Source organism: Pan troglodytes, chromosome X (genome assembly GCF_028858775.2).
Source record: "Pan troglodytes isolate AG18354 chromosome X, NHGRI_mPanTro3-v2.0_pri, whole genome shotgun sequence".
Taxonomy (NCBI): Eukaryota; Metazoa; Chordata; class Mammalia; order Primates; family Hominidae; genus Pan; species Pan troglodytes.
In genome coordinates this window covers 10,454,544-10,481,755 of record NC_072421.2, presented here as the reverse complement: position 1 = coordinate 10,481,755, position 27,212 = coordinate 10,454,544, and the positions used below count along the sequence as shown (strand labels likewise).

At 45.5% G+C, this 27,212-nt stretch overlaps 1 protein-coding gene across 3 annotated transcripts in view; it reads right to left on the bottom strand.

Moving 5' to 3' along the window:
• Positions 1 to 27,212, bottom strand: part of SHROOM2 (shroom family member 2) — a 162,746-nt gene that overhangs the window by 58,815 nt on the left and 76,719 nt on the right. For 2 of the 3 annotated variants that reach the window (XM_016942807.3, XM_016942806.3), the window contains exon 2: positions 16,845 to 16,996. In XM_016942807.3, coding sequence (XP_016798296.2) covers positions 16,845 to 16,996 — 152 coding nt within the window. Of the gene's footprint in view, positions 1 to 1,528; positions 2,333 to 16,844; positions 16,997 to 27,212 lie in introns of those variants that run through there. The other variant, XM_016942808.4, reaches the window with a different exon arrangement.

The following is a 27,212-nucleotide window of genomic DNA, read 5'->3' as shown; positions in this document are numbered from 1 at the left end:
CTTGGGGACCGCAAGCAGCGCGTGCGCGCTCGAGCCAAACAGTGCAGGGGGTTCAGGGAATGCGCACAGTGCGCACGCTTGTGCCAAACAGTGCAGAGACTGACACTGGTCACAGCAACTCAGGCAGGTGCACGGCACCATGTTCAGGGGTTGCCCGCTGAATCCAAACCCACACCTTCTTTTTAGATTTTTGTTCACCACCCATTTGCCCTAACGCAGAGCGGGAATCACAGGCTCTAGGTGTGCAGCAGCCCTTATCTTTATTTTTATTTTATTTTTGAGACAGAGTCTCACTTTGTTGCCTAGGCTGGAGTGCAATGGCATGATCTTGGCTCACTGCAACCTGGGCCTCCCAGGTTCAAGCGATTCTCCTGCCTTAGCCTCCCAAGTAGCTGGGATTACAGGCGCTCACCACCACGCCCAGCTAATTTCTGTATTTTTAGCAGAGACCAGGTTTTACCATGTTGGCCAGGCTGGTCTTGAACTCCTGACCTCAAGTGATCCACTCACCTTGGCCTCCCAAAGTACTGGGATTACAGGTGTGAGCCACCACACTCGGCCAGCCCTTATCTCTAAAATGTGTTCCTCCATAAATATGGACAACTGTTAACTTGTCAATTTAAAATCTTACAAATGTAAAAATAAATAAAGAACATTTATTCTAAATAAATAAGTAAGCAAATGTTGCCCTCTCCCTGCCCCAATATGAAGACAAACAGCATCTCCTATCTTTTGCTGGAGAAAAGGTATATGGGTCCCTCAGGCGGCTGGGTCACACAGAGTTCAGATAGCTTATCTGTGTCTATTTACCTAGGTAACAAAGTAAAGACAGCCACCTTCTGGTTAACTAAGACTAGTAGCTGCATCTTCCCCTGAGCCTCTTAGTCAACCAAAGATCCCCCCAGGGAGTCATGACAACCCACACCAAAAGGCTAAAGTCCCTTCAGCCAGGGCTCCTGAATATGGAGGAGCTTTCCTGGGCTCCCCCGCCACAGTCCCCACCATCCCATGTGTGGCTTCTTAGTGTCTTGGCCACATCTGCCCAGATGTGATGAGGTGTGTCTGGTTAGAAATCCCAATGGATGTCGGTAATGCAATAGGGCCTCCAGGGGAACACTGCTGGGCGTGAGATCCTCCTCCCGAGCTCACTTCTCCAGCCTCATGGTAGGAAGCCAGCTTTACATTTCTCTAATTTGGGACAGAACTGACAGCTGATAACCCAATCAAGAATGGAGAACGAGCTCAAGTGGGCCTCTTTAAATACTTTGTGGAGATCAGATGTTTTTCTCAGCAGGCAAAAACATTAAAGAATATTATGCAATAAAGAACATTTTACAAAATAAAACTGAAAAGCATGTATAACACAAACCTTTCGAAGACTCAGATCATTTTAACGAGGAAAAGTATACGGGTGGCAAAATGTGGAACATGCTGACTTTATGACAGTTTCCCAGGAACCAAAGAGAAAGTATAAAAGACAAATTCAGCACCCCATGGAAGGAAAGCAATTGTAAAACCCAGACTGTACCTCATGGAATTTCTCAAAATCCTCGTAAGGAAGGTTCTGGCCATGTGAATTTCATTTTCAGCTGGCTTTCTCTGTGCTATGACATCCACAACTTCTTTCATCTTCCTTTATAGTTAATTAATGAAGAAAATAAACTAGACTGACTGAAACTGGAGGAAAGGGGAGAAAAAGAGAAGGCTAGGAAAAGAAAACGTCTGACGCTCAAGACGACGTTAGTTCAGCCCTGCTTCGGGAATAACTGGGCTACTAGCTGGTTTAGAGGGTCAGCAGTTCTCCATGGGTACGATAAAAGTTCTCCCAGATAAACTATCATTAGCAAGCACATATAAGAATATTAGCAACAGATTTTGTTCTCACAAAGTATGCATGCAAATGGCCAGGTGCTGTGGCTCACACCTGTAATCCCAGCACTTTGAGAGACTGCCGTGGGAGGATTGCTTTCGGCCAGGAGTTTGAGATCAGCCTGGGTAGCATAGCAAGACCCCATCTCAGCACAAAATTTAAAAATCAGCCGGACGTGGTGGCGCGCATCTGTGGTTGCAGCTACTAGGGAGAATGAGGTGGGAGGATGATTTGAACCCAGGAGGTTGAGGCTGTAGTGAGCCGTGTTTGCGCTACTGCACTCCAGCCTGGGGGACAGAGCAAGACCCTGTCTTTTAAAAAATATATACGTGTGATAGATTATGAGGAATCCAGTGACCGTGCCATGCCATGGCATGAGGAAGCCCAAGTGAGCCACGTGGATAAGGCCGTATGGAAAGCGACACCAGGCAGCCCCAGCTGTCGCCCAACCTCCTGGCCCCACGCACCAGGCACAGGAGAGAAGGAAGTCATTTGCACGTATGGCCCCTGCAGAGGCAACGTGGAAAAAGACTGAGGAAAGACTGAGGAACCCAGCCAGCAGCCAGAACCAAGGCCCAAAGCTTCTGGGCATCTGCTGCTGCTCAAGCCAGCCCCGCGGAAGGCCCCTGTCATGGGGGAAGGGAGAGAGTGAGTCGCAGCTGTGCCCTGCCTCTATTCCTAGCTTTGGCCCTGGACAGATGGACATCAATCCCGGGTGTAGCCACTGGCGAGTCAAGAGGGAGGAGGGAAGTCACTTATCCTTATTCATAAGTGGTTAATTTATTCAAAGTGACAAAATCCAAAGTTCAGTTCCTTGGTCATTCTGGCCACATTGCGAGTGCTCAATGGCCACATGTGGGTAGTGGCTACTGCATGGGCAGCACAGATATGGAACATCTGCAGCCCTGCAGCTGGAGCACTGCCTTAGAGATGTAGTAACCCCATCTCAGCTGCATGGCAGGAATGCTGCTACCCCCCTGCGACTGTCTGCTGCCTGCAACCCTAGCACAGTGACTGTTTACACCACCTCCCTCCCCAACCCTTCCATCATGTGCAGATAACTACCTTTTAGAGATTTTCTAGAGCATATTTTTAAATCTTGAAATCGCCAGCCCTAACACATAGCATGCTTCTGAGTACCTCCGTATAGGCCAATTGCCTTGTGCTCAATTTTACAACTAGAACTTCTGTTTGACACCACTAATTTTGGGGCCACTTTTCATGCAGCAAAGATGATCAAAATGGAGAGTAATCATCTTAAATCTGTTTTTAAAAATATAATAATTTTAATTTTTTATTTTTTGTAGAGATGAGGTCTTGCTATGTTGCCCAGGCTGGTCTCAAACTCTTGGCCTCAAGCAACTCTCCTGCCTCAGCCTCCGAAAGCACTGAGATTACAGGCATGCGCCACCATGCTCGGCCTTAAATCTGCTTCTGAAAATATCCAGGAAGTATCTTCCTCCCCATGTACACAAAGCTTCAGTTTGCAGAACTGTTTCAAATAAAATGAATCATCCCCATGCACCGATTCCTTAAATCCAAGTATGAAGAGAAATTAGCCCTTTAGCTTGGTCAGTTACATCGGGGAGACGGCAGCTTGGTGGTAACATTAACCTAAACCAGCAGTTAGCCAAAAAACCCAAAATACATCTCAACCTTCCACTGGCCTCAGGCTAAAATAAGAATTAATTCAGTGTTGCAAATGAATAAGGCAGTGACCACAGAAGCCTTCTAGCAGCTGAGAAGGCTAAACAATCCCGTTCCTGGACCAAAATCATTCTGTTGAAATCGGAACATTATGTTTTAAAACAAAATTGTAATAATAATATCATTTCAGATTTACTTTTACCTTAGAAGTTTATTCTATAATGATGATACTCAGCTTATATCTAATACAGACTTTAACAGCTGGCCATTTAGTCAAAACGTATACTGTTCCATGGGTGGAAGAATGGACAAACAAAATGTGGTCTATCCATACAATGGAATATTACTTGTCAATAAAAAGGAAATTTTGACATATGCTACAACATGGAAGAACCTTGGGGATGGTATGCTACGTGACATTAGACAGTTACAAAAGGACAAATGCTGTACGATTCAACTTATATGAGGTACCTGATTTGTCAAAATCATGAATGCAGAAAGTAGAATGGTGGTTGCCAGGGGGTGGGGGAGGGGAGACTGAGAAGTTGCTGTTTAATGCATATAGAGCCTCTGTTTTGCAAGATGAAACAAGTTTCTGGAGATTGGTTGTATGATGTGAATACACTTAATGCTACTGAACATTACAATGGTTAGGATGGTAAATTTTATGTGTATTTTACCATAATTATCAACAACAACAAAAACCCAAAGTGTATATTGTGCATCTCCCATAGCTATGGGACATCCCTGTGGATGTGTCCATCGGCGGGGACAAAAAGATACAGGGTTGAGGTCAAAATGCAGGCCAGGGAAAGAGGAAGATAGGACAGTCCGAACAGGGGCGTCACAGCCAGAGAGGCTGATGGCATGGAAGAGGGCTCCCCATGGACGGGAATGCATGTGCAGAAGGCAGCTTGGGTGGGAGTTGTCAGAGGCAGGCAGGGAACCTGCCTGGAAGTGAGACTTCCATGCCTTCAGAAAATGCATCTCACCTGGTTTATTCCTGCACAAGCCACACACTCTTTCCAAACTGCCTGAAGAGAATGAGCAATGCTGTATGAGGCAATGAAAAAATGAAAACAAACCCAGAAGCTCCTTTTTAAAAAGATAATATACAGAAATATGTGTTCTTACATATGACACAGTCAGCAGTTCTTATACGAATTGTGGCTTTTTTTTTTTTTGACAGGCTCTCCCTCTGCCACCCAGGCTGGAGTACAGTGACGCAATCATGGCTCACTGCAGCCTCGACCTCCTGGGCTCAAGTGATCCTCCCGCCTCAGCCTCTTGAGTAGCTGGGACCACAGACACACACCACCACGCCCAGCTAACTTTTTGTATAATGAGAGATGGGGTATCGTTATGTTGCCCAGGCTGGTCTCACACTCCTGGGCTCAAGAAATCTGCCTGCCTCGGTCTTTCAAAGTGCTGGGATTACAGGCGTGAGCCCCTGTACCTGGCCTAGGGATAATTTTTTAAATAAGCAAATGAAGACACACAGTGAAAAGAGTTACACTCTTTCTGCTTTAACTGAAGATATCTTGGTTACTGTGGACAGTGAAAATTTACTAATATATATGCTTTTTTTCTCAAGTCTTCTGAATTTCCTGGTGCATAATGAATGTATTTGGGGATCAAGCCGGGGTCAGAGTGGTTTCTATTTGTTGGCACCTCTGAAACGGCTGGATTGGTGTTGATAAGGAGATGGTGGGGAGGACCTTCAGCCCCTACATGCTGGTCGCTCAATCACAGACCCGTGGAGTTGGGGACAGAGTGCTCTGGCGCCACCTAGAGCCCGCCTACACTCCCGGTCCCTCTGGCTGAGTTTCAAGGGCTCCCAGAAGGACTTGAGTAGACTGAAGGCTGTGGTGTTTCCTCCTGCACAAGCCACGCACTCTTTAAACGCTTTAAAGCACCTTGTCCCTAGAACCGTGGGTCTCATGTGCAGGACAGACATGTTTCTGTGTATTCCCTTTCATCCCGCAGACTTGACGAGTGCCTTTCTTTCCCCAGTCTGCCTGGTTATGTGATCATTCTCCCAAGCCATTATCATTTACAAATTTTATTTATTTAATTCAAAAATTTTTTAAAGAGATGAAGTCTCATCATGTCACCCAGGCTGGTCTTGAACTCCTGGGCTCAAGCAATCCTCCCACCTCGGCCTCCCAAAGTGCTGGGATTACAGGCATGAGCCACCACACCCAGCCCAGGCCATTATCATTCTTCCAAAACATAATGTTTAGCCAATGCATACTATTCCTTTCATATAACAAAACACCATGGTATCAACAATATCGAGTTTTCTGGTACTCCAGATGGAACTATTCATTCTAATGGTGGGTTCCCCTGAAATCCCTTCCCACGGATTGTATACCAAACTTCATTGAAACTTACTTCAATTTTTTAGAGTAATTTTATATGCTAGGTAGTGTTTGGGTTTTTTTTTTTTTTTTTTAAAGGACAGGGTTTAGAACACAAATATAAAAAAATGCTAGGATGTCATTGAACATTAAGAACAACAGCTGTATGTTTGAGCCCAGGAATTCAAGGCTGCAGCGAGCTATTATTGCACCACTGTTCTTCTGCCTGGGTGACAGAGCAAGACTCCATCTCTAAAAAAAAAGAAAGAACAGATTAGATATCAAATATCCTGTTTTATTTTTAAAAGGAATTATTACAAGAACTGCTTCAATGAAATCTTTATTATTCACAAAGAGCAGAATTCCTTCCCTTCCCTCAAACTAAAAAAAAAAAAAAAAAGAAGAAGAAAAGAAAAAAAAAAATCACGAGTGTTGGGTTATTTTCCTAACCTTTTAGAAGAAAGCAAAGAAGCACCTCCTCCCAAGACAAATAGTTTGTGTTTCGTGCCCCCAGCTAACTAAGTGCACAGTAAGAGCACTGGCTGGAGGCCAAGGCAGGGTCTGGGAGGGGAGGCGCCTTGGCCTGCTGGGAGCCTACGGTCTGAAACACAGGCCCACCTGGTCCCCCTGCCTGGAAACTGCGATGGGGGGCGGGGGGTGTTGGTGGTATTACATACGTGGGGGGCTTTTGGCCTATACTGGGAGCTGAGGAACGTTTTGTGGGAAAACAGATAAATAATAGTTTCTAAGGGCTTCTTGGAGATAAGGAAGAGCAGGTTTTGAAAGAAGAGTCTGCAGTTGGAAAGGCCTTGCAGATACCGGTCCAGGATGGGAAGCCCTGGAAACAGTCTGGGGGCCTCAGGGACTGTGACAAGCTTCCTGATGTTAGACCCCAGGGTCTGGGGAGAAGGGAATTTACCTGGCAATTGCTCACACTCTTCTAATCCTTTAAACAAAAACCACCTCTCTGCAAACATCAAATGAACCCCAGCTCTGACTCTGCTTCCTTCCTTTTCCTGCCAATCCTCCGGAAGGCTTCTTCCTCTCCCAGTCTGCCTGCACCTCCTGCCAGATCAGTCTCCCTGCATGCAACACAGCCCTGGCCAGGTCTTGCCCTCACTCTAGAACCATCAGCTGCTCCCAGTTTCCACAAAAGGAAGTCCATGCTCCTAGGTTCTCTGTGGTCTAGTCCAGGGGTTCTCAGGGCATGCTCCCTGGGCCGGCAGCGTCTGTAGCATCTAGGGTCTTGGCAGATAAAGCAAATTCTCATTTCCCCAAGACCAAGGAAGTCTGGGCTGCAGTGGGACAGGAGTGTCTGCACCACCTGAGCAGCTGTGTGTTAGCCGCTGGGTGCTGGCCCCATCCTACGTTTCCACCTCCCTCTCCCAAGCCTCCCCCTCTACTGTTCTCACTAGAACTTCCAGCTATGGCTTCCAGCTTTGGAGCACCTAGTATGGCTGGCAGACGTTTATATCTGCCTCTCAAAACTGGCTCAGCTACAAAGGATCGCTCCGCTGGCCTGTCCTCAGCAAAGACTTTCCTGGATCAACTTCCACCCTTCCTTCCTCTCTGAGTCCGCACTTGTGAGAGCTCTTCAGCCCACTCAGCTGCAAGCTCCTGGAAGACGGGACCTAAAGGAATGATTTTAACCACGTGGTGGGAGTGCTTCTCACATACATCACATGAATGTATACAAGTACGCCAGAGCACTCTAGAAATGGTTAACTCTGCATGTATTTTCTATAAGAAAAGTCGCCCCCTAAAGGCACTGTGGGAAGATTTATATGCAGTGTCTTTTCCCAGGCAGTGGTGCGGCAATGCCTGCGTGAATGGTGACATCATGTCTGATAAAGTCTATGGTCCTAGGAGATAAGAGGCAAGTAGTTCCTGCTTTTAAACATGAAGAGAACTGAGGCAAGATAAAAATTCCCAAATGACCTAAGTAGCTGAAACGGAGACATCAGAGCCTCATTGTAAGCAAACGCCAGGGCCCAGCAGCAGCATTCACGTGGGGTGAGAGCCCCAGAGTTGCTCTCCACCCGGCCAGCCTGCCTGCCTCACCCCTGGCAAGAGCGTGCCCCGCCTCTGGCCTCCACCTCTGGTGTTCAACCTGGGTCCTATGGCAGAAAAGACTGCAGAGGAATGCCACAGAAGCCACAGGCAGAACCGAGCAGCACAGAACAGAGGAGTGGAGCAGACCCGAATGACTTGTTTTTCCCATTAACCTTTGTAATGTTCATTTCTATAAACCCATTACTGTTGGAAAGAAAAGGAAAAAAAAAAAGACGATCGCTGTCCCAGTATCCAAACCACTTGTGTTCAACCATATATATGCCCCAAGTGTCAAATCATCATTTCATTCAGCTTGATGTTTTAAAAAGGGCACCCACACAATTTCCTGGCTATGTTTCAACAGAATGAATTTGTTGGCAAAGAAACTCAGCACATTCAAGTGTGCAGTCATTAATATGACTCGTTTTATATAGCCCTAAGGATGAACACCACGGATATAAGAAAAAAGACACAAAAAGTTTAACTTGTTGAGTCAACATATCAGTATACACATGGCAAAAGCCATACCAAAAAAAAAAAAAAAAAAAAAGCAACAAGGGATTGCAGACTGCTGTTCTCTAAATGCTATGCTATGTATAAAGTGCTCTAGCCATGTAAATAGATGCAAAGGGAAAGGAAAGAGATTTCAAGAAACAATCTCCCCTAGCCCTTTGTGGAATTCTGCCCACTAGAGCTCAGCAAACAATATCCCCACCTGGCCCTTTCTGATGTTCTGCTCATTACATAAAGCCCATAATAATTTACTGTATTTTTACTCAATTTGTCCTCAAATTCCCTTCCCAGAGCCCATGGTTACTCAAGGTACTAGAAGAGTTAAGAAGATATTCTTCATAAAAAAACAAAAAGCAAGGTATAGAGAAGAGATACGAGGTTTAGGGAAAGTAACCAATAAAAGAGACTTTACAGTCACAGCACAGCAAAGAAACATTGAGCCCAGACCATGAAAAGAGATGAAACTCAGTGGCAAAATCGGGGAGGCAGAGGGAGGAAGGTCCACGAATTCCTCTGAATGCAAAGTTACAGGCACTACCACCACAGGTGAACTGAATGTGGCAGTAGTGAAATGCTATTACAACTAAATCACATTTCTCCAAAGGAAGCTTGTGCTTTTATTCCAAACTTTTTACAGATCCTATACACATTCAGAGAACTATTAAATACCACTGCACATGTGATCACTATGGTAAGCCAGATGTCCACTCACATGGGATCGACATATGCCGAGTGGCTGATAAAAATCTTCCCTTATTTGATCACTTATCATCTCACCGAGAGGGTGGCAGGCATCCTTTTCTTTGCAAGGGCATTGAGCCAGAGAACATTCCTCTGTGTCTTTACATTTAATAAACCACCATGTCATAGTTGGCAAATCAAAGTAGTGAAATCACTGAAGAAAGATCTGATTCCTTCCTCTTTTTTGTCATTTACTATAACTGCAGACCAATGACCTTGCTTTCCGTACTATTAAAGGCAAGCACACCCACAATCAGCAGAGTAAATGGTACAACTACCCTCCGTGGTGCAGAGAACTGTTGCTACCTGCCCTGTCCATGACGCTGGCTACCTTACCAAAACATGGTCTGGACGTCGGAACTACTCGAGTTATTTAATCAGCCCACTTCACCTCCCCATCAATGCTGTCATGACTACCATTCAGCAAAGCCTTCTGAGCACTTTCCTTAAACATGCCACTCCATTCCATTCCAAAGGCCTTTGGACTCTAACTGCCACAAATAGGCTTTCTTTAACAAAAAAACCAAGTTATCAGGCAACTATTCTAAATGGTTTTTATGAGGATTTGGTTCTAAAAGTACCTTCAGATAGCCAAGACGTAGGAACGCATCTTGCAGTTGGGGACAGGAGGGGTTTGAGTGTGTGTGGGTGGGAGGGAGACATGGGATGAAGTTGTTTTCATTATGGAGCATTTTCTTTGTGTGAATAAATTAGCAAGTGACATTAAAACAAACAAACAACAACAAAAAAAAACCAGGCTTTTGTTACAGATAAGGTATGCCCCTCATTTTGTAGAAAGGGCCAAGGCTGTGTCGGGTACTTCATTTCTTCCCCCAAACTCTCCCACCTTGGAACCAATGGGTGTTAGTGGTAACCGGGCTTGAGGTGACAGTTCTAAGAAGAGGCGACATTTACTCCGCCTTTATGACCTGCCGGGCAGCCATCGCTCATGGCTCTGCCAATATCACCTCTCCCTGCCCCTTGGCAACACACTGAAAGCACGTTTGTCTCCATCTGGACAAAGCGGCCAGTGCAGGGCAGAGCATGCCACAGCGTGCCAGTGCCACCACAGCCAAGGACGGGATGGACAGAGAAGGGAGCCGCTCAGTGTGCTCCATGTGGGACAGACAGAGCCTCTGGGGACATCTCGACCTGCAAAGGCCTCATCTACCTGTCCTTTAGGGGTGACTGCAAGGGTAAGTGGCACACTGGACAGAAGCCCCATGTGGGCTTCCTGCCCTGCCAAGCCCACTAAGAGGTCAGCACGTGATCCCAGGGGCCCTTGGTGTCTGCTGGGCTGCTGCCTCTCGCAGGACACTACCTCCCAGATGACAGACACCAAGACCTGTCCCCAGATCCCTGCGCCCTCAAGTCTCAAGAGAGGACATTCCCAGGGTCTGCTCTCAAAATCTCACCAGAACACTCTTCTTTCCAAGCCAATAGCAAACTGGGAATTCAACCAGTGTAGATCAACCTTTTCTCCTAAAGCTCAGGGCTTTCAATTTGGTGGATCTCATTACAGCTGCTCTGTTTTAAAAAATAAAAGTCTACGTCATTTGTGGAACCGATAAAAAAATAAAAGTCATTTAAACTTCATTGTTAATGCTAATGCTAACTTCTCAATTCGTCGAACCTCAAAATAAACTTAACCTGTACAGTGTGGATCCCACTGCATAGCACATACAGGTCCTCCAGAGACCCCGAAACAACACAAAAATAAGCTAAACATTCTCTGTAAGTCTTACTATATTAGAAACCATCACTATTTGCAAACATTGATTCATCTGATTAAATTACCTAAACCACACACTAAGGCAAAACCCCAATAGAAGTAACTTTCCCCAAAATAAAACAATTCTGATCTATGTGGTTTTCTTTTTTCTCCTGATTTTACTTAATAAAAACAGTAAGCTGGCCGGGTGCAGTGGCTCACGCCTGTAATCCCAGCACTTTGGCAGGCCAAGTGGGGCAGATTTCTTGAGGCCAGGAGTTCAAGACCAGCCTGGCCAACATGGCGCAACCCCATCCCTACTAAAAATACAAAAATTAGCCAGGTGTGGTGGCACACGCCTGTAGTCCCAGCTACTGGGGAGGCTGAGGCACGAGAATCGCTTGAACCCGGGTGGCGAAGGTTGCAGTGAGCCGAGATCTTGCCACTGCACTCCAGCAACAGAAGAAGACTCTGTCTCAAAAAAATAGAAAAAATAAAATTAAATAAAAAAAAATAAAAACAATAAGCTGGGCATGGTGGCATGCACCTGTAGTCCCAGCTACTCAGTAGGCTGAGGCAAGAGGATCACTTGAGCCCAGGAGTTTGAGGCTGCAGTGAGCTATGATTGTGCCTGTCAGTAGCCACCGCACTCCAGCCTGGGCAACAGAGCAAGATTTCATCCTTCCTTCCTCCCATCCTCCCTCCCTCCCTCTCTCCTTTCTTTCCTTCACTCATAATAAAATAAATAAATGAAATAAAAACAATAATGGAAAATAGCCTAAACCAGTCAGGGTCTCCTTTGTTTTAACAAGAAAATAAGCACAGTAGCAAACAGCCATTAGCCCCCAAATGCTCACAGAATAGAAATACCCACTCCTGAATCACAGACAAAGACATCAGACAGCCTCGAAGGCATGGGTTTCACCTGACGTCCTCCAGTGTCCCCAGTAAGGAGCATGCCCTCCCTCTGACCATGCACCATTTCTGCCTCAGGAGTAGTTCTGGAGGGGGTGGGGTGCTGGGGGAGTGGGGTGGGGGTGTAAACCTGCTGACGTCTTAGGCGGCCCCTTACTGCTGCCACCGTTGCGAGTAGCAGCTCCCGGAACATCTGTGCTAATCAACCTTAGGGCTGCAGGGCCACCTGCTCCAGGACAGCTCCAAGGAGCCAGCAGCAGAGGGGGGCACAGCACAATGTGGGCCTGGAGCAGCAGTCAGGCCACCTTAGCAATGCCCAAGACGGGACGCATGCTGTAAGAAACCAGCTCCTAGCAAACATGAGTGCTGTCCCTCAACATGCAGCCTCTTCTCTTCAAATGCAGGACCACACCACATGGTCTCGCAAACCCTTGCAGCCTGATGCAGAAAACCCTTCCCTCTGCTGCTAAGCTGCTCCTGAATGCAAGCTTAGTGGATGTAATTAGATTCACAAGAGGGTTTAGGGCTGCCAGCAAAGAGGCAGGAAGTGACATGAATCAACCCTATCCACGATTTGGCCCCCACAAAATGACTCGCAACACATGACCGGTTCAAGAGAAACTGCCCAGAGTGGGGTCCGTGACAAGGTGGCAGGTGGATTTGCTGTAAACAAAACTAATATTATAATGCATATTTGGGGAAAAAGCCAAAAGGGTAATTGCAAAGCTTTAGAAAATAATTTATGATGTGATATTTAAAAGAAATTTTCCCTAGGGTGTTTGAAATTACAGGTGCTTTTTAGAAGCTGAACTTAACAGCCATTTGCCTCTGAAGGGAGAAAAATGGATGACTCTGTCCCCAGAGCTGTTAACGCAGATTTCAGAGACAAGACAGCAACAGGCAACAGCCACGGTCCCTGGCACCGAGTGGATAGGATGAGCCCAGCTAAGCTAGGAGCTGCCGTCCCCTTCTCGGTCCTTCCCCACCCTCCCAACCCTGCTTCCTCTCCTCCGGAGCAGCTTCAGGGCATCAGGCAGACCTCCCTTTTGCACTAACCCAACTGGGCTAAGTTAATGAGGAAAATGCCAAAGGGTCACCCAGTTTCTGGCCTTAACCTTCCCAAGAACTTGTGCTTAAGGACAGCAAGCGGTAGATCCCCTGCTAATGCCCAGTGAAATAGCCTGTGGCTCTGTGTGAAGATTCCAGAGCCCAGATCCATTCAAGACCTGCCCAGGACTCTCCAGGGGTGGGCCTGGGCACCTAGGAAAACAGTGCAGTGGAAAAAAACTGGACACACACATACACATAATAAAAGGCCACATGTCTGCCCTGAACTTTCCTGCAAGGAGCACTCCCCTGCCAAGTAGAGACAGAACAACAAACCGCCTGGGAAGAAAGAGAAAAGCAAAACTGCCAGCCTCAGCCTCTCCTCCTGACCTAACCAACAGATCTGACTCCTGGGCAGCACCCCTCCCCTGACATCTCGGGCCGTGGATGCCACCTGGACCTCACAAGGAAGAACATACATGCACTTGGTAGGGCTGATTGTTACAAGTTCTTTGTCTCCAGCTCCCACTGCCCTGGGCGAGAGGAAGCGCTGGCCCTCATTTGTCTGCGGAGATAGTGATCCGCCTGTCTCCTCCCGCATCGCTTTCCCAGCACCAGCTTCTCAACGACCACAAGGTCTGCGTTGCCCATGCCTGTGAAACAAGATGCCACCGCTTTGTGAAAGTGGCCCATCGCAATCCTATCCTGGCTGCCTGGTCCCCTGGTCCCCACACACACAAAGATAAAATGAGCCTACAAAATAAGACGTGTAGCAGCTGTCACTACAGGGAGGGGAGTTTATCCGTGAACCACGATTCAAATCATGTTTAAAAAACCATGGAGAGGCCAGGTGCGACGGCTCACGCCTGTAATTCCAGCACTTTGGGAAGATCGCTTGAGCCCAAGAGTTCGAGGCTGCAGTGAGCTATGATCGCACCACTGCACTCCAGCCTAGGCAAAAGAGCAGGAACCTGTCTCTAACAAACAAAAAACCACGGATTCCTGTGCTTTACACAGAGATGTATGTACCTCTTTCCCTCATCACATTTTTGCAGATGGGGGCAGACAATTGCAACAAGTCAAACAAGGCTTGGGCAAGCTAGTTTACCATTTGATCATGCTTTTAAGCAGAGCAATATAGAATATGAATATGTTGGTGTCTCAATCTATGAACTACCTGCAGAGTTCTTTTCATGAACTAGCCACTTGTAAGGGTACATGCTCCATCCTGGAGCTCTACATAAAATGCTAGAAAATGCTACCTAATCCATAGAGACAGAAGGCAGATTAGTGGTTGCCTAGGAATGGAGAAAGAGGAGGGCGGGGAGATTTAAATAGAGATTTAAATTTAGATAGAGAAGAATACGTGTTCTGGCTTTAAGAAGAACAATTTTGAAAGCACCCATTGGTGCTTTTGTAGTAAGGAAAACCACATAAAGGTAGTTGGAGTATTAGAAGTTCTATGCACATTTGGTCACAGAAGTCTTCTGTGTTGAGTGTTGTGTGAGAGCAGAGGAAAAACAGCTTGTGGGTTTTTTCCTAACACGGTTACTGAAAGTGTGTTGGGAAATAAAAATTTGTAAATAAACTCCACTGCTTTATATCTCGTTACACATACTACTTAAATAAAATTCTATTTAAACCACATTATTTTGTCCACATTTCTCATTTAAAGGAAAGTGGGTCTGCAGAACACAAAATGGGGATTCTACACAGTGGCTCCTGGAGATCCTTCAGGGCAAAAGTTTAATCCCTTTTCCCAAGAGTCTTTTAAGAACTTACTCAGTGAAACCGGCCAGCAGATGCCCTGAGGCTTCGCTCTCTCCTCCCACCAACCAGTTCTCCTGTGGCATGGCTTTCCTTTGAACAGATTTTAGACTGTCTATCTTTATCACTAAATATGTACTTCTAGCTCAAAAAAAGAATCACATCTACCTTGCTTCTAAACATATGGAATGATACCTGACTTCACTCCCGTAACTACGGAAATGCAAATGTAAATAGAAAACCATATTTCACCTATCACATTCAGAGAATACACACAAACAAACTACAAATATCCTATGCTAGAGATGATGTGAAAGGGTCTGAGAAACTCAGAAATGTCTCTGAACATTTACAACGGACACACCTTCCGACTCAAGAACTCCCATGCTAGGAATTTCTACGCATAGCTATGCCCTGGTGATACAAAGTTGGCCAGCTATGCTGACTGAGCTGGTGTCTCCATCAAAGAAGAGACACACAGTAAGACCACAAGCACAGCCCAGTGTTTTTGGGGTCTCTGGGAGCCCAGAACGAGACAGTACAGGAGACAGAAGAAAAGAGAGTTGCAGTCAGCCTTGGCAGCGGGATGATGACCCCCAGAACCAATTTATAACTCCTCGTCTTACCTCTGCAGAACAAGCTTCCCTCACCACCACCGGCATTCCACTAAGTTAAGTGAATCGTGTAAGAACAAACGTGCTGCTATAGGAGGGTTAAGACGGTGATCACAGAGGAACCATAACACAGTGTCATGGTGCCTCTCGTGCCCCACCCTCCCCAATGGCTCAGAAACCACCATTCTGAGATTTTACTTTCTGATCTACAAAGAGTTGTTAAAAGGGTGCTCAGGAATAGCATGTACCACTTACAATTGACTTTGCTAAATTCATGAGGCAAAAAATGTTTTTCCTTCCTCCCTTTTTTTTTTTTTTTTTTTGAGACAGGGTCTTGCTCTGTCACCCAGCCTGGAATACAGTGGCACAATCATGGCTCGTTGTAGCCTCAACCTCCCAGGCTCAAAGAATCCTCCCATATCAAACTCTCGAGTAACTGGGACCACAGGTGTGCATCATCATGCCCAGCTAATTAAAAAAAAAATTTTTGAGAGAGAGATGGGGTCTCACTATGTTGCCCAGGCTGGTCTCGATTGAACTCCTGGGCTCAAGTGATCCTCCCACCTCGGCTTCCCAAAGTGCTGGGATTACAGGTGTGAGCCAGCACGTCTGGCCCTTCCTCATTTCTGAACCTTTTCTTTGGATACTGTTTTGGCACCTCCACCCACCCCCACTTCAAAAAAGCCTTTAGGAATTTGTCTTGGCTGGTTTGAGTGCAGCGGTGTTTACAAATAATTAGTCACAACCAGTTACAGATTTCTTTGTTCCTCTCCATGCACACTACTTCACTTGACCAGACTTGAAAAAAAAATTTTTTTTTTTTTTCAAAACAAGGAAGATATCTTCATGTCTGTACTAAAAATGGAAATAAATGTGGGTCAATTAATTAAAATTTACAGCCAGCCTTCAAAAGAACATGCTAATTTTGTCAAAAGGGATGTGTAAGCACTTGCCTGTTAATAAGCCAACTTTAAAACCAAGGTGGAGAGTTATTTCTCTTTGAAAGCGACATATCACCAACACTCTTGTGGTACCTGGGAGTATTGCTTTAGTTCCTGTATATAAAAGCATCATGTCCCCAAGTTCACTTTCTAACCTCTTAAAACCATCCAAGCTCCAACTGACACGTAATGTACAGGAATAGACAGACATACAGCTCCCTCCAGACCCTCCCTCCAGACCTCAGCACAGTGCTCTAAACCCTTGGTGGCTGGCATCTTCGTGACAGTCACTCTCTTTCTAGCATGAAAACAGAAAGCGCAGTGGCCTGCCACCTTGTGTACAAGACAGGCAACAACATGTCACCTCACTGGGAGCATAAGCACAGTTTTCTGCCTGCCAAGAAAATAATCTACATATAAACAAAGGAAAGATATGAGTATTCAAATCCACTTAATACATTAAAATTTATAAAAATCGTCGTAATAAAATTAGGAACCGTTCAGACTCTTGATGCCGGGCCCATGCTTGGCCGAGACATATAACTCTAAGTGCATGTCCCAATCGAGATCTCTGTAGTGATGTGGGCAGGACAACTGGCTTCCCACTTTGATGTTCCACTCACTCCTGTGTGTCGTGGTAAATGTGGGAGGAAGCTCAGATCTTACCTTTTGACGACCAGCTTCAGGGTCTTATGGGACCCTTTCACCAGGCAAATCGCTTCCTGTCTAAACCCTGAGAGACCAATGTCATTGATGCCGACGATCTCATCTCCAGCCAGTAACTTGTCGACCGCCGCGGCTTTACTGCCCTCTTCAATCTGTAACAGAGAAGCATGTTCCATGAGCCTTCCACGAGCAGCAATTCCTGAGGCAGAGCAGGTCCTCGGAACGCAGCAGACATACCTCACACTTGGCGGGAATGGGCCCTGGGGGCTGACCTTATTACCACTCAGGGGATCAGGGATGCACTATACCCCTCACCCTGGCCTGCCTTCCCTGGACACGACTCCTGTTTATCCAGGGAATGGGAAAGCTTGAGAACACACACAATGGAAAACAGGGGACCTGAAGATACTGATTCATTTTCTAGATCTCCTTTAACCAGACAATAATTTTTGACCATTTTAAAGTACTTATTAATTATTTCTCATACATTAATCCTGGAACTAGACTGTTTTTGTAATAGCTTTATAGAAATATAATTCAAATACCATATATTCACTCAAATAAAGCATGGCTTTTAGTATTTTCAGAGTTGTACAACCATCACCACCATCAATATTAGGGCATTCCCCCTAACCCCGAAAGAAACCTTGTGCTCATTACTACTCAGTTTCCAATCCCTTCAGCCTCTGGCAACCACAAATGTACTTTCTGTGTCCATGAATTTGCCTGTCCTAGACAGTTCACATAAATGGAGTCATACAATATGTGGCCTCTTGGGTCTGGCTTCTCTCACTTAGCACGATGCTTTCTAAGTTCATCTACGTTGTAGCATGTAGCAGTACTTCATTTCTTTTTATGGTTGAGTAACATTCACTTGTATGGACAGACCGCATTTTATCTATTCATCAGTGTCTACTTTTGGCTATTATAAAGTGGAACTGCTGCGCCCTATGATAACTACATTTAACAACCTGAGGAGCTTCCAGGCTGTTTTCTACAGCAGCTATACCGTTTTACATTCCCACCATCGGTGTATGAAGGTTCCAATTTCTCCATATCCTTGCTAACACGTATCTGTTTTTTGTCATAGCCCTAATCCGATTATTATACCATGCTGTGTATGTTAAGATATTCACTAATCAGTGCTAAACACAGTATCCTCCCAATGTGTATTGACTGACTCCGTAACAGCTTGAATGCCATCCATTCTACAGCTTTTTTTCCCTTTTTTCTTTTTTTTGAGACAGAGTCTCGCTCTGTCACCCAGGCTGCACTGCAGTGGTGCGATCTCGGCTTACTGCAACCTCTGCCTCCCGGTTCAAGCAATTCTCCTGCCTCAGCCTCCTGAGTAGCTGGGATTACAGGCACACGCTACCACGTCCAGCTAATTTTTGTATTTTTAGTAGAGACAGGGTTTCACCCCATTGGCCAGGCTGGTCTTGAACTCCTCTGACCTCGTGATCCACCCGCCTCGGCCTCCCAGAGTGCTGGGATTAGAGGCGTGAGCCACCGTGCGTGGCCTACATTCTGTAACTTTTATTAACCTAGATTTTCCTATACAGTAAAGTAGAACTCAACAGCAATTCATTCCAGTTAATCTGTCCATTTTCTGGCACACTGTGGCCAGTGAGCCAATCCAGCCAGCTTTCTTTCCCCCTCCCACCCCCCAAAGTTTTAGTGTAATACAGTCACACCCATTGGTTTACATATTGCTACAGGGCAGAATTGAGTCGCTTGGCCCACAAAGCCAAAAATATTTACTACTGGGCTTGTTCCAAAAATGGTTTGCCAACTGTTTTACACCAAAAAGCTTTATAAACTGCTACGAAAACCAGTGAGAAGAAATCACTGGTTACAAGCACATCAGCATACAGCCTTTGAATTCACTAGCAGCCAGCTGCATGTCATGGCTAACCCAAGAACAACTTCCAAGAGTGAGCCTGAAGCTAATGCCGTCCATTCTTCTGGCAGTTGAAAAGCTAAGTGTTTTGGATTCAAGCTTACTTCTTGGGGTGGGGGGTCAGGAGAAGCTAGGTGCTAAGTAACTTACAATGCCTCAATTCTGAAGCTGCATATTTTCCTGAAATCTCCACCTAGATCTGAGGACAAGTGAACTTTTGTGAATAAAGCAATTATTCACTGCTAGTCAATACCATAAACAAAATTTAAAAACCACTCCTAACAAAAATATGCAGCAATTTTTTCAGTCACCAACTGGTTTCAAAAGTTCTAGACGATTTTATCCTGATGTCTTTACAGACTGTAAATAAGCTTCCACCCACTAAGGTTGCACACACAGCCAAGGGATAGCAAAAGGCAGGCGATACCTGGGGGAGACTGGGTTTCGACATGCCCCAAGAGGGAGACCAAGGGGCCAGCCAGGAGGCTGGGGATCTGGAGCAACCCTCCCCCCAGGTTTCTTCACAGAGGAAAGGCTTCTTCCAGGGCTGTGCCTCAGGAGGATGGATCAGAGATGAAGGGCGCTATCTGTTTCTCTAGGTCACTGCTAAGTGCTGTGGCTGGAATGACCCCCGCACATCTGTATTTCGATGCTAGAAAGCCTAAGTGTTGATGTGGCTGACTTTGCTTATTTCTATTCCCCCTTGAACCAAATAAGAGTATCCAGGCAGTGTGGGAAAGACAGTAAAAATGAGGTGTGTATAAGGAGGCAAGTTACAGACATCTGGGGGTCCAGGGATTCCAAGGAAGATCTTGGCATCCTGGAGCTGGTCTTTTGTTTTGGAGACTTCGGGTCTTTAGTGGCGTTTCTTGCCTGTCGGGAATTCCACCTTGTTGAAAGATCGCAGAAGTTTTTTTCTATCCACGTGTTATATCCAGGGCTGCCAGCTCCGGACCCTAAGACTTCTGGTCTCTTTTTCCTCACTTCCTTGTATTCACAATGGATAACATAGCTTACCTGCCATGCAGATGCTATTAATTATAGTCACGAATATACAAAACAAGTCAAATATCAAAAACTCAACTCAAAGTTTTAGACATAACAAATCAGTTCCTCATAATTTTTAGCTGAAACTGTCTATAACTGACCTCAGAATAAAGAATAATTTCTTTCTTCCAAGAGAGATACCCTCATGACAATGTAAACATCCAATTTACTACAAAGAGGTGAAAAGATTGGCCTCTTTAAGTACATTCTGATAGTAGATGTTTCTCCTCCAAACTGTACTTCATGTTACAATTTTGGAAAATTTGCTCCAGAGTAAAGCAGCAAAAGAAAACAATTAATATATATTTATAGACATGTATCTAATTTAAGAGACTTCACCATTAATCTCTATGAATATAGATGATTTTTCCCAATTTTAATTCCACTGCCAAAGGAAACATGGTGTAAAACTCAGAATTTAATTTATACCTTTAATGAGTCTGAAGAAAAGCACAGACAATTACTAAGGGGAAGAATCCAACATTTTACATAGTAAAGTAAAGCATAAAAATATTGACTAAAGTAACAGAATTATGAGAATAATAATACCAGTCACATGCTGATGAAGTAACTGCTTAGAAAACTAATTGAGCCTGTATTTTGAAGTGTCCAAAAATGCACTGTGTTTTTGGAGACAGGGTCGCATTCTGTCATCCAAGCTGGAGTGTAATGGCGTGATCACGGCCCACCACAGCCTGTACCTCCCGGTCTCAAGCAATTCTCCCATCTCAGTCTCCCGAATAGCTGGTACTACAGGCATGCAACACCACACCCAGCTAATTTTTATTTTTTATTTTTTTTTGTAGAGATGGGGGTCTCCCTATGTTGCTCAAGCTGGTCTCTAACTCCTGAGCTCAAGCCATCCACTTGCCTTGGCCTCGCAAAGTGCTGGGGTTACAAACATGAGCAAAAATGCACATTTACAAAGTATAATTCTATCATCACAAATTTCTAAGGACATCGATACACCTACTGCGTACTCACAAAAATTAAAACAGAAAACCTTGATACTTTATTCATAAATTTGCATTAAAAAACAACAACAATAAAAAATAAATTTCAAAGGACAGAGCCTTATTTTGTTTTTGCCTTTAAACAATTATGAGTTCTAGGTGAAAACAACCCAAATGTCAATCAACAGGTGAATGGATAAATAAAATATGGCATATACATACACATATAATGGGAATATTATTCAGCCTTAAAAAAGGAGAGAAACTCTGACACAGGCAACAACATGGATGAACCTTGAGGACATTATGCTAAGTGAAATAAACCAGTCAAAAATGGAGAAACACTATACGATTGAATTGAGGTACCTGAGTCATCAAAAGGATAGACAGAGAAAGTGGAATGGTGATTACCAGGGGCTGGGGAGAGGAGGGAATGGCAAGTTAGTGTTTAATAGGCAGAGAGGTTCAGTTTGGGAAGATGACAAGTTCTGAAAATGGACAGTGGTGATGGTTGGACAACAATGTAATGTACTTAACACATCACTGAACAGCACACTTGAAAATTATTAAGAAGATAAGTTTCATATTATGTATATTTTACCATAATAAAAAGTTATGCATTCCTCAATATCTAAAAACAAGGGGCTGGGTGCAGTGGCTCATGCCTGTAATCCCAGCACTTTGGGAGGCCAAGGCAGGCGGATTACCTGAGGTGAGGAGTTCAAGACCAGCCTGGCCAACATGGTGAAACCCTGTCTCTACTAAAAATACAAACAAAAACTAGCTGGGCATGGTGGCGCATGCCTGTAATCCCAGGTACTTGGGAAGCTGAGGCATGAGAATTGCTTGCTCCTGAGAGGTGGAGGTTACAGTGAGCCAATATCATGCCACTGCACTCCAGCCTGGGCGACAAAGTGAGACTCTGTCTTGAAAAATTAAAATTAAAAAAATTAAAATAAAATCAAGGAAACTATTTTGACCCAGTATAAGAGTGATATATAGTGAACTTTAAAATTGTGGCTAGGGCTGAGAGCAGTGGCTCATGCCTGGAATCCCACCACTTTGGGAGGCCAAGGTGGAAGGATCGCTTAAGTCCAGGAGTTCGAGACTAGCCTGGGTAATATAACAAAAGAAATCCTGTCTCTACAAAAAAAAAAAAAAAAAAAAAAAGGGTAAAAAATTAGCCAGATATGGTGGCACCCAGCTACTCAGGAGGCACCCAGGTACTTGGGAAGCTAAGGCAGCAGGATCACTTGAGCCCAGAAGGTTGAGGCTGCAGTGAGCCGTTATCATGCCACCCCACTCTAGCCTGGGTGACAGAGTGAGACCCTGTCTCAAAAAAATAAAAATAAAAGGCCGGGCACGGTGGCTCACGCTTGTAATCCTAGCACTTTGCGAGGCTGAGGTGGGTGGATCACGAGGTCAGGAGTTCGAGACCAACCTGACCAAGATGATGAAACTCCATCTCTACTAAAAATACAAAAATTGGCTGGGCTTGGTGGCACGCTCCCGTAATCCCAGCTACCCAGGAGACTGAGTCAGGAGAGTCGCTTGAACCCGGAAGGTGGAGGTTGCAGTGGGCTGAGATCGCGCCACTGCACTCCAGCCTGGGCGACAGCGTGAGACTTCATCTAAAAAAATAAATAAATAAATAAAATAAAAATAAAAATAAAAATAAATGAAGTTGTGTCCTTCTCTCCACAATGACATGTTTGAATTTAAGTATCACAGGAAAATCTTTAGGCAAAACCATAAAGACTAATGGCTTGCAGGGTCTTGGGACAGCTTTTGAAGCAGCACTTCTTCAGGGTGACACAGTTCTGTGTCTGACTCAGTGGTGACCGGGTGGGGTTTTCGGTGGGAATGTGTCTCATTCCCACAAGCACGTGTGTAAGCAAGTCCTGAAAGACTCTCAGAAAGCGCTGTCAGTTGCTCTGACTTCACTGCAAAGGACAACATGATGCTGTTTCTTCTCATCTGCAAAGATTCCTAAAGCTTCCCCTCTAGATATGAAGGACGCATTCCACAGCATCCATCAGCCTTCCCCCACCACACTCCACCTACATTTCCCAGCAAAAATGTGTTTTGGTTTGGGAGATAAAAGTCTTCATTTTTTCCCCTGGCTTCCTTGTCCAGATAAAGTACCTCTACATGTTTATGGCGCTATGGGGAAAAGGAGTCAGAAAAGCAGCAGCAGCTTTGAAAACCTCCATTCTATTCTCTTTGCCCCATTGAACTTCTCAAGTTCAGTAGAATTAATTGGGCTTAATTAGGCACCTTAGGGAAGGTGCCGCATGCGTGATAGCATCACAATGATGCTCATTTTGTCACAGTCCCAGGTCTACAAGGTAAGGAAGCACTTGGCACTGCACCGATTAGTGACAGCCGCTTAATGTCTGTGGAGTGCCAGAGCCACAAATGAGGAAGTTCTGTCCTGTAGTACTTAGGAAAAATCTTTGCTCTCACTTGCTCTAACCTCAAAAAGTCCCTCTACAAAAAGCTAGGAAGTCAATCATCCCCGACCCACGATGATGCCGGCCCAGGTGCCACGCTATGGGCACTCACAGACCCAAAGCACCAAGTCCACACACCCGGGCAAATACTGTTGTTTTAGTTATTAACTGATATTCTGTATGGAAACTCACTCTTATGGCCCTGATTAGAGTTCAACGTCTCCTAACGTGCAGAGTGCCTCATTGTTCTCATGGAAATGTTTTCTCTAGGAACAGCAGGAAAAAAACAGTTAATCAAAGCCTTTTATGGAACAAAGTTGTTGATACTTCGTTGAAGAGACAATCCAAATGAAGTCCCATGAGGGCAAGGGCATCCTGAGTGCAGCGGGGGAGCAGGCTCACGCTGAAAAGAATGGGGTCCCTGCAGTGGCAGCATGAGGGGGATGTGACCCTCTGTCTCGGGTGGAGATAAGAAGGCCTCCAAATAGAAACGGCAACTAGAAAAGGCTGGGAAGGCCTTCCGCAGAGGCTTCCCCGTGAAGAAGGGCGTGGAGGCAGGAGGCCTGAGGCATGAGTGTGTGTGCAGGGGAGTGTCTGAACATAGGGCCGATGTGGGGGAAGACGAGGACCCCGCCCTGGAATGGGAATCTGGACGCTGTCCTGCAGGCAGTGGGGGCCCAGCGAAGGCAGCCATGGCAGTGGAGGAGTGAACTCATCACTACAGCAGCTGCTTCTGGAAGACTCGTCTTATAGTCACACACAAATGAATTTATTTGGCAATAAGAATAAAACATCAAGGACAATGACCCTGATGGGCACTACCCCTACATCTCTGCAGAACCCCTGGGGAAAGAGGCAGAGAAAAATCACGGGAGTAATGCACCAACTCCAGAGGCTGGGAAGGAAGATCTGGACATGTCACCTGCCGCAGGGTTTTCAGCTTGAGGGATTTGGAAAATCACAGTGACCAGAAATCAAAATGAGAGGAGAAAAAGCAGTTTTTTTTTAAGTCCAATATCATATTTCAAGGGCTATGAGTCACACCTGCAATTGATCAATTCTGACCACCTCAACAATGCTTCGCTTTCCAGAGATAAGATATCTGCATGATGAGGACAAGCACTGAAGTCACCTCTCAGTCTGCTTAATTTATTGAGCTCGGCGTCTTCAGAAAGGAAACCTGACTCATCCAGGAAAGAGACACGTTGGGAAATAAATGAGAACACCTTGTCCACACTGAAGGTTCTCTGTGAGACAGACTTGTGCTCCGATAACAGGGAAGCCCCTAGAAGATGGAAATCCCCACCCAAATGTGTTGAGACTTAAAAAAAAAAAAAAAAAAAAAAAAAAAAAAAATTCCTGGCCCCTGCTGTGGTCCCAGAGGCCAGGGCAGGGAAGGGAGTTGCGGCGCATCCAGATTCATAAGGCTTTTGGGCAGCAGGCACCAGGCACCGCCAAGATGCCCAAGGGGAAGGTCAGGTCAGCCCCAGGGGTGGCCAAGGCACAGCCCAGAGGTCCGCCAGGCTGTCGGCTCAACCTGCTTCTGCAGAAGTGGAAATGAAGCCCAAAAAGGCAGCAGGAGGCCAGGCGCGGTGGCTCACGCTTGTAATCTCAGCACTTTGGGAGGGTGAGGTGGGCGAATCATGAGGTCAGGAGATCGAGACCATCCTGGCTAACATGGTGAAACCCCGTCTCTACTAAAAATACAAAAAATTATCCAGGTGTGGTGGCGGGCACCTGTAGTCCCAGCTACTCGGGAGGCTGAGACAGGAGAATAGTGTGAACCTGGGAGGCAGAGCTTGCAGTGAGCCGAGATGGAGCCACTGCACTCCAGCCTGGGCAACACAGCGAGACTCCAACTCAAAAAAAAAAAAAGAAAAAAAAAAAAAAAAAGGCAGCAGGAAAGGATAAATCCTTAGGGAAAAAAAGCACAAAAGAGAAAAGGGGGAGCAAAGGGCAAATGGGCTGAAGTGGCTCAGCAGGAACCTGAAGATTGACCTGCAGGAAGCGGAGTCTAAATGCAAGTAGAGTCCAGGCTCCCAGGAAGCAGGAGGGAAAGAAACCTGATTACTATCATACACTGCTCAGCGGCCCCTGTCTCCCTTCCCATATATGCCAGGGGAATACTTTCAGCAACTGTTTTGTAAATGCAAGTTTTTTAGTAGTTCTGTAAACATTTTTAAGGAGAGAATCCCACCTAATTCCATGTTTTAAGCATAAATGCTTTTTTTAAAAGAGGTGAAATCATTTGCTAGTTGTTTTTTGGTATATATTTTATGAGAGGCTTTGACTGTCTTGGGTGCCAGGCTGGGTGGACAGTTTTCATATCCTACAGCACAAAGCATACTGACTAGCAATTTGCAGTCATGGTCAGGCCTTTAATATGTCTTGAGCAGCTTAAATTACTTATACTCATAGGTTTGCTTTTTGTTTTTGAGACTGGGTCTCGCTCTGTTGCACAGGCTGGAGTGCAGTGGTGCAATCACAGCTCACTGCAGCCTCGAACTCCCAGGCTCAAGCGATCCTCCTGCCTCAGCCTCCCAAGAAGGTGGGACTACAGGCACGTGTCACCACACCTGGCTAATTTTTTATTTACTTATTTTTATTTTTTGTAGAGACGAGGTCTCAGCATGTTGCTCAGGCTGGTCTCAATCTCCAGGCCTCAAGCAATCCTACTACCTTGACCTCCTGCTTTGGTCTCCCAAAGTGTTGGTATTATAGGTGTGAGCCCATGGGTTGTTTTTTAGTAGAACTGTTTCGGAAGGAAAAGGACTCCTTGATCCTGGCTCTCCCTATCAGAGAGGCATGCACCCTGAAAGTCTTCTGGTCGTGGCAGTCGGTTTTCCTAATCGCTCTGTTAATGTGCTATGAAAGGCTGAAAACTTGAGTATGCAGTGTTGCTGATAACGGTGAGTGACTGTGACTTCTGATGTGACAGCTCGTCAACATCTGAAGGTACCGGCGCTAGGGGAAGGAAATGTGACCCATCCAGCAAGGCAGCAAGTTGTGAAATATCCTGAGAACATGCATCTACACTGAAGTTTCGCCCGGAGACAGACTCGTGCTCCTAAAGATGGAAACCACCACCCAAAGGTGCTGAGACTTCAAAAAATCCTAATTCCTGGCCTTTTAAGGAAAATTTGCCTCCAAGTTTTCAGCTAGAAAGTCGCTGGAGTACCTGGAAAAGAATCCAATGACACAGCTCTTTAGATTTTCTGTAAGGACATTAACAACAGGATACACATTGAAACAGCTTTGTATTGATCTTCCAAAGTATCAATAAAATCTCTATTAGGAAAGAAAAAATTCCTTTCCTCATAGTTGACAAAATTAGTAAGAAAGCAAGAAAAATGATAATACAATACAAAAAAGCTCCTCAGGAGGCTACGGTGGGATCACCTGAGCCTAGGAGTTGGAGGCTGCAGTGTGCTATGCCCACGCTTGTGAAGAGCTACTGCACTCCTGTCTGGGTAACATAGTGAGACACTCATCTCTTAAGAAATATATACCCCCCCCAAAAAAAAAAATAATAAATAACACTAACAAAATAAACCAAAACCCTCCTCGTGTGTTTTGGAACTAGATACTCAAGGAGGTATTTAGTCCACAAAGGTCTAGCCCTTGTTTCATCTCTCCCTAAAATGAGGGCTGCACCGCACGAGGCCCCATGGCAAGGAGAGGCGCGAGGATGAGGCATGAGGAGGGGATGAGGACGAGGACGTGGCTGCACCAGGTGACAAAGCCATGCTAACGGACACACAGGCCAAGGGAGTGTCATGACAGAAAGCCTACGGCTGTGTGATCGGCTAGGTGAAAAGGGGGCATGTGGCTCCCAAAAATGTGGAGGGAGATGAAGTGAAGATCTGGAGGTGGTGGAGACTGAGTTGGCAGACAGCATTTCTACAGAGCAATGGAAGGCAAGCTGACTGTCCCAGGAGTGACTGGGAGAAACGGGCAGGGGTGGAATGTGCCCCGGGCAGGTGAGAGCTGCAGCGTCAGAATGCAGGCCAAATGG